The sequence below is a fragment of the Benincasa hispida genome, chromosome 7 (genome assembly GCF_009727055.1).
Source record: "Benincasa hispida cultivar B227 chromosome 7, ASM972705v1, whole genome shotgun sequence".
Taxonomy (NCBI): domain Eukaryota; kingdom Viridiplantae; phylum Streptophyta; class Magnoliopsida; order Cucurbitales; family Cucurbitaceae; genus Benincasa; species Benincasa hispida.
Window position 1 is genome coordinate 19520613 of NC_052355.1, and position 8141 is coordinate 19528753.

An 8141-nucleotide genomic window follows, 5' to 3' on the forward strand; every position below is an offset into this window, starting at 1 on the left:
TTAGATTCAGGACTTGATTTTCCAAAGACCAAAATCGAACCTTTTTTAAAGGTTGAAAACTTGATTGTTAAATTTTAGAACTTAGGGGACTAATTTGACATAAATTCCAATCTTTAGACAATAAAATTGTAATTTATCTTTTTTTCTTTCTTTTTTTTGAGTTCAACAATGGTGGAGGTGAAGGATCGAACAATCTCATTGACTTTTGAGATAATAATTGATGTCTCATCAAATTCACTTTGAACCACATACTTAAGCTTTGGAATTACATTACAAGTTGCTAATTTGGACCACATTTGCTTTCTTATTGGTTTAACCGAAGAAAAATCATCAAATCTTAAGCAACTTACACATCAAAGTCTAGTACCAACAAAAACCCTCAAAATAATTTATTTAGAATCTCTATCAACATCATCAATAATGTACTAGTACAACAAAGAACAAGTCTTTTAATGAAGAAAAGAATACAACCAACCAAAATCTCTATCATCAACTTAGATAGGAGTCCTCTATCACACAACTTTTCACCTAACCTTTTACTTTTCCATTGGAAAAGTATTGGTTTTAGATATACTAATTGTGACTCTTTGTTATGAAAAACTTACCTTATTTGTATTCTCAATTGTCCAATTTTAGTCTTTATAATTACCATCAATCTTAAATTTAGTCATTTAAAGTATATTTTTATCAAAATAAATAAATGTTAACTTTCATGCAAGATAAGACATCGTGTAAAGTATTTTCTCAACTTATAAATAGAATACTAATAGAATAATATTTTTATATATAAAAAAATAAACAAACTAACTAACTACAAGGACTAATTTTAAAATTTATTGAAAATTCATAGACTAAAATTGAACATTTGAAATTACAAGAATTAAGATGGTACAAATTCAAAATACAAAGGCCAAAATAATATTTTAACAATATGCTGAAGTAAAAATACAAGGACCAAAGTAGTTTTAACCTTTATTTTATATTTTCTAGTATGGTATTTGATTTTAGAAAATTTCAAACAAATGACAATCTATATTTAAGATTTTTGTATGGATGATCTAGCTCCAACCCCCAAAATGATTAATGACCTGTCCAAAAACAAATGAAAACTTACCTTCTGCTTATGTGAAAGTGCACTTGCTACATTTTGTGGCATCGCTTTAGGGACATATCTCACGGTCCGAAGTTGTTGAAGTCCTAAACTGATTAGTTAGACTATCACGATTTTTACTTTTCTCACACTTTTGCCATTCAACCTCATGGAAACCATTTCACACGTGAAAAAATGAAAATCACAATAATTCAATTAATTGGGTCAGACTTCAACAACTTAGGACTGGGAGAGACGTCTCTAACACAATACTACATAAAATGTAGCATGTGTGTTTTGATGCAAGCAAAAAGTTACTTAACATGATGAAAATTGTGATAATCCAACTAATCAAGTTGGGGCTTCAACAACTTTGACTTAGGAGAGAGAGGTTTCTAATGCGAGCTACATAAAATGCGATAAGTATGCTTTGACGTAAAAAAAAGGTTTACTTTCATTGGGATATGTCATTAATTGTCAAGAAGGATAAGAATGGATCATCCGCACAAAATCTCATCAATATTTTAACGTCTATACTAATCACGCTTTAAAAAAAAATAACTCTCAAGTGATAATTAAATTATTATATTATCAATATGTTTAAATATGGCTATGTTTACTTATAATTGAAGGGTTCTTAAATACTATGATTTTTTCTAAATACTATAAAAATTTAATATCTACATTCCTTATCCTGAAAAATGTCATTTTTTTATATAAAGTACTCCCAAAGATAATTTTGAACATTGTCTTAATTTTATAACATTATCTTAATTTTATATATAATTTTAAAAAAATGATGAATAAGAGAGCACGTGACCGCGTGCCATTGCGGGGATTGCCACGTTCAACTTCCAAACGGTGGCCAGTGGCGGTGCCTCTCTCTCCTCTATCTCTCTAAAAAAATTTCCTATAATACAAACTCCCTCTCTCCTAAATCTCAAAAGACTAAAATTTCTATCCAAAAAAAAATAAAAACCCCACCAAACCAACAATATGCAAGTCTCTGCATCTCTCATAATACCACCGCCACCACCACCCTCCTTCCACCGCCCCTCCACCGCCGTCTTCCCCAAGTTCAGGCCAACACCACCCATTTCCTCACCATGGCTCCGCCATCGAGCTGGGGCGGTAGAGCCAAGATGTGTTAGTCAAGGTGGGTGGGGGGGCTCTGTGGCGGAGCTGGACATAGAGGAGTGGCTGAAGTCAGGGAAGCTGGAGGAGAAGTGCGGCGGCGGAGGAAAAGGAGTAGTGGAGCTACTTGAATGTTTGGAAAAAGAAGCCATTATGGGGGAAGATGAAGGTAAAGACCCTACAGATTATAATAGAAGGGCTAAGATTTTCAGTACCAGTTCTAAAGTGTTTCAAGCTCTCAAACAACATTCTGATGCTGCTGCTCCTCCTCCTCCTCCTCCGCCTCACCATTCTTGAATTCACTAGATAAATCTGAAGAAACAGAGAGGGAAAAGAGAAGAAGAAGGGTGAACATGTTCATATCATATCAAATCTTTATTCAGAGTTTCCAACTTATTTGATATTAGAGTTCTTCAGACAGTGGATTATTTTACACTTGCTATCTTATTCATTATTTTGCACCTCGCTTTCTACTTTCTCCTCCACCTCCCAAACCTTCTTCTTCAACCAGTCAAATGGCTGCCATGTTTTCCAGTTTCAAGAAGAGAAGAAAAGTAGTTATGATCTTTTCACAAATAGCATTAGATGAACAAAACAGAAACATGGTGGTAGATGAAAGGAGTTAGTGAAGTTTAAGACCAATACCTGTATAAGCCAAAGAGCAGTGGCTGTGCCTGCAACACTCCATAACACAGCAGCTTCAATGTTGATGGGATGTAGGAGATTCCGGAGCTTTGGACTGAAGAACTTCAACAAACCCTTTTCACCTGTCAACATTTTTTTTTTTTTTTGATTGTTTCTGTGTCTTAGCTCAGGAGGAGCCATAGTTGTACCGAATTTAGTGAAATAAATCTTTGTTTGTTTTCGTCACTTTACGGCTTTCTTTGTTGCTCGCGTGTCATGAAAACAGAGAGACAGAAAAAGAGTCACCGGATCTATTAATCGAAGTCATTTAATTTAATAAAAGACTAGGTTCCAAAAATTCTCAATGTTGTCATAATCAACAAAAACGGTATATTGTACAACAAAGGATGAGATGGGTATTTTGATCTGCCCTTGCATAATTTCCTAATACAAAAATGAAAAAAGATCCTTAAGCAGCAAAGGATCAATTTGAATTTGGAGGATCATCATTGTTATCACTTTGTGTTGGTCGCCGTCCTTTGTCCGGACCGCCAATGATGCCCCAAGTCTCAAATTGCCTTTGCCGAGCTCTTGCTCTCTCCTTCTCTTCTTCAGATTTCGTGAAGTAACAGTAAGGACAGGAAACTCCATACTCCCATTCGGGAGATTCCATGTCAGCATCACTCACTGGTTGCTTGCACCCATAACAAAGCTTGAATGTGCCCTGCTCCAGACCATGCTCAACTGAGACACGCTTGTCGAATACAAAGCATTCTCCTACCCATAGGCTCTCTGACTTTGGAACTTCCTCCAGATATTTCAGAATTCCACCCTCCAAATGATAAACCTTAAAAAGATTCATATAAGAAGATGCATCAGATTAATAGTGTCTAAGCCAGAAAAGTCCATGAGAATGCAGTTCGGGTGGCATGGAAAGATGGTTCGATCTAACATCTTCCAGATTTAAGTGCATACATTGATCATCGACCTAGGAACTTCTCTTCTGAATAGCTTGTGATTTTTCAAGACAGCAATTATCCAAGGAGTTCTTTTAGAGTGCTTTTATGAAGTATGGCAATCATATAGGTGTCAAGTCCAAAGTCAAACCAAAAGCAAATCATGTTATTTTGAAATCAACAAGTTCACCTCTTTAAAGCCTTTGCTGAGGAGATAACTTGAAGCTTTCTCACAACGGATTCCTCCAGTGCAGTACATGGCAACACGTGGAGGCGAGTCCTCTTCAGGGTTTACTGTTTCTTCTTCAACTCCTTGATTTGAATGCTCACAATCTGATTTAGGAAGTTGGAATTTATCCTCCACCCAAGCTGGAAAATCTCGAAATGCTGTAGTACAAGGATCAACTGCTGTTTTGAACTTCCCAATCCTTGTTTCATAGTGATTTCGCACATCAATGACCACCTACATTAACATTTTGATTATTTAGCATGATCACCTTATTCCCTTCAACGGGAATGCTCACCAGACACGATCACAATATACATGCACGTCTAACAAACCAAATGCAGTTCCTATAGTGGCAATACATGTGAGTTCAATAACAGTTTTTTCAAAAAAATAAGATGCGAGTTTAATAACAATTCAATGATCAAAATATGTGCAGAAACACGAATCCAACAGAAGCCAATGGCAACTTGAACAATATAATTAAAATTAAGACAAGTAAAATACTCACAATATCTGGGTCACTTATCAGTGCATTCCAATCCCTTGGTTTCACATATTGTCCAACCCTTTCAACAGGTGATATAACAGGCATTCCAAGAGTGACAATCTGCAAAAACAAACACAGCATTGGGACGAAAGCATCAATATATGAATAAACATCAACAAATAATAAAACCAATCCGTGCCCTTATATTCTACATCTACTTCCATTCCAATTCCCACATCCTTAAGAAAATAAAGAAAATAAATTAAGATTTGAGTACCTCTTTCTTTAATTTGACCCTGACATGATCCCAACGAAAGGGTGCATCTTCCCCTGCTGCAAGAGGGGAACTGCTAGTATGTCCGTGATGGATGGCTTCTTCTTCAGGACTAACAGGTGTTTCCACCTGCCTTAGTCCTTTTAGCCGTTCATCACTTTCAATGAATCCAAGAACCTTTTGGACAGATTCTCGCGTTCCACAAATGCTCCCATTAATTCCTTCAGGTGCGAGAATGATACCTCCTGAAACACGCTGAGCTAGATTAGCTTAGTAACGTAATTCAAATATGGCAGCAAAAAGCGGTATAAATTTATAATAAGAGATGAAGTCTAGAAACTGGGCGGAAGATGTTTCGATATCCATTTTCTATTAGCAGATAACTTGCATTCACTCCATTCTTTATACTGGGGGAAAAACTCAAGGTCATATTTCAACTTCATGAAATAAAAAGAGTGCTCGATGTTGTCAAATCACTTTGAGTTCTTACTAGCTATGTTAAATATATCCAGCTAATACCTACTCTATATGTCCTTGCTAAAGAATGACGATCAAATCAACTTAAAATGTTCCATCTTTTTTCGATAAGAAATAGTTGATTATCTACTTCCCTAAACAATGGAAAACAAATCAATTGAAGTTTGGGACAAGACTGGATTGATGGTGATCCCTATTGTTTGGTATTCCCAGTCTCAGTCGTTGTCAAGGGACTAGGGAGTATCTATAGCCTGAGTCTTTTCCTGCTTTGAAGGTTTATCATCTATTGTATTTCTAGAAATCTGAAGCGATCCATTCAGAAAGCACATCATCATCTATTTTATTTCTAAAGGGAGCGCTTTCCTCGAGTCCCTTTGGAGGGTCTTCCTATTATTCGTGAGCTTGTTTGTTTGTTTAGTGGCTAGTGCCCCTCTATCATATTCTATCATTCTCTCTCTCAAAGAAAGCTTGGGTCTTTACCAAAAAAAAAAAAAGTCCTTCGTTTTCAATAAGAGATGGAGAATATGATTTCCCTTATATCATTGATTTGAACCGTAAGTTATTGTCTGGGGTTAACATAATCACTGTCAGTCTCTTAATCCTTCTCGAGTATTTCTTGTAAGTATTATTTAATTAAGCTTTTCGCTTCTGCTACTTGAGATTTTCTCTTTCCTTTCTCATCTCCATTTTCCATCCAGTTCTATGGAAAATTAATATCCCAAAGCAGAGTCTTCTCTTGGCTTGATTCTTTAGGGAGGAATCAAGAATGAACATCATTGCGCATCATTATAGCTCTTCCTGCTTGAGCTATCATCGTGTTGGTACCTTTTGCTGTGTAAATATGAATTGGAGGATCTCAACCATATTTAATGCAAGTGTTCAAGCTTTTGGAGCTCCTTCAGAATAACGTAGGTTCCTCATCAGGAAAACAACCAATCATAGTGGTGGCTCTTTTGCATCGAGTTTGCAGGAGAGGAAAATTTATGTAACAGACAAAATTTCTTTCCAATTCGTTGAAGTGCCTTTGTTTCAAAGAAATGGAAAGAGCAACTACATGCACAGCACATTATGGTGAAAATGGGAGACTTTTACTCTTCTAAGAAGCAATCAGTGTAATAAAAACATTAGTAACTATCTTCATAAGGCTTGCATTCCAACACCAACTTCCATTAAATTTTGGTGAACTTACATTCCAACACCAACTTCCATTAAATCACAGAACAAAAAAATTCACCCCAAATTCAACATCTATAATTTCACAACAAGAAACCACTTAAGAAACATATAAAATAAACACACAAAACAAGACAAGGGTAAAGACAAGAACAAATACCAGTTCCTCACATAGGTTCTTCAAGGGCGAGCGAAATTCCGCATGGTCGGGAAGATCAGCAAATTTATAGAAAGAAACAACAACAAGTGATGCTGAATCCATCTCCTCCACTTCACATGGGGTGGGGGAAGGTCCAGAGAAGCATCCGGAATGAGTCATGCTCCGGGTGGGCTTCTGAAGGAAAGAGGAGAGAAACAAAGGGAGAGAAGAGGAGGGTTTTGGAATAGGGAAAGAGGGGTTGAATGGGATGAAATTAGGGTTTGAAGAAAAGGAGGAGGGAGAAGAAGAGGGCAATGGCGATACCATTCCCAGGGCTAGCAATGGAGAAGCTCTATATCTGAGCATGGAGGCTGTAGACGACGAGTCGTTCGCCTTCTTCGTTCTTTTTTCGCTTTATTTTAATGTTGGGCTTTACATTGCAAATAAAAAGCCCATAATACTTCAGCCCGGCTCAAGCCCAAAAAAGTGACAAAATTATGAGAAATTGTACTATATGACTAAAACTGTGGGCAACTTTTGAAAAATGTCTTTCTAATTTCAATGAAAAAATGTCTATTGGTGGAGGAGGTGGGGCCAACAATAATGATGTATTTTCCACTTTTACTCCCTATACTATGTATGTCATGGAATCTGCAACGAATTTTAAAACCAATATTTACCAATATATTTGGTTGGAGATACTAATTTTATAATGGATTTGAAAACTAACAATCGTACATGTTAACATGTATTAGTCAGAAGTGTAATTTGTACAAAAGAGTATAGGGAGTTTAAATACAAAGAATACAGACTAAAATATGATAAAAAAATCTCTACTAAAATCTCTCTCTAACAACTTAATTTACACAATATACATTCACACCCTCCAAACTCAAGGTTGCAAAGTACGAACCAACTTGAGTATGTTAAGCAACTGGTGGAAGTATCTGGATAACGTTTTGATGAAAATATCAGTTGGTTGCTCAGTGGTGGAAATAGATTGTAAAAGATGAGTTTTATTTAGGAGATGATAACGGACAAAATGGTAGTCATTCTCAATATGTACCAACATTCATGAAAGACATCATTGTGAGCAATCTAGATGGCACTACAATTGTCACAGTGAAGGGTAGTCGAGGACTGCTGAGGGACTCCGATATCAGCAAGAAATTAGCGGAGCCATAATAACTCTGATGTAGCATCAGCCAGAGCGTGGTATTTAGATTTAGTACTAGAACGAGAGACAACACTCTGCTTCTTACTCTGCCAAGAAATGAGAGAGTCACCTAGGTAGAAACAGTACCCCGAGGTAGAGTGCCCATCAGTAGTATCACCAACCCAATCAACATCAAAGTAATTGGATAATACCAGGGATGACTGCAAAGAAAACTGAAGACCATGCCCTAGAGTACCTTTGACACAGCAAAGAATACGGAGGACATTAGTAAAATGAAGATTTGTGGAGCAGCCATGAACTAACTAATAATATGAATAACATATGCAATGTCTGGATGAATTACTTTTAGATAAATAAGGCTGCCAAAAAGTTAATGATGGA

At 36.4% G+C, this 8141-nt stretch overlaps 2 protein-coding genes across 3 annotated transcripts; one reads left to right on the plus strand and one right to left on the minus strand.

Moving 5' to 3' along the window:
* The first annotated feature begins 1893 nt into the window (after positions 1 to 1893).
* Positions 1894 to 3094, plus strand: LOC120081603. Its single transcript, XM_039036631.1, has one exon. It carries the CDS (start codon positions 2087 to 2089, stop codon positions 2519 to 2521), a length of 435 nt encoding a protein of 144 aa, XP_038892559.1. The 5' UTR covers positions 1894 to 2086; the 3' UTR covers positions 2522 to 3094.
* LOC120081602 (rhodanese-like domain-containing protein 7) lies at positions 2579 to 6988 on the minus strand. 2 transcript variants are annotated; one of them, XR_005482888.1, is made up of 6 exons: positions 6605 to 6988; positions 4798 to 5049; positions 4542 to 4640; positions 3995 to 4267; positions 2870 to 3695; positions 2579 to 2743 (listed from the first exon to the last, which is right to left on the minus strand). XR_005482888.1 is itself a non-coding variant. In XM_039036630.1 (5 exons), exons 1-5 carry the CDS (start codon positions 6947 to 6949, stop codon positions 3333 to 3335), a joined length of 1332 nt encoding a protein of 443 aa, XP_038892558.1. In that variant the 5' UTR covers positions 6950 to 6988; the 3' UTR covers positions 2579 to 3332. The 2 variants fall into 2 exon arrangements, 1 of the variants encoding a protein (XP_038892558.1); XM_039036630.1 differs by having other exon boundaries at positions 2579 to 3695.
* Positions 6989 to 8141: the final 1153 nt, after the last annotated feature.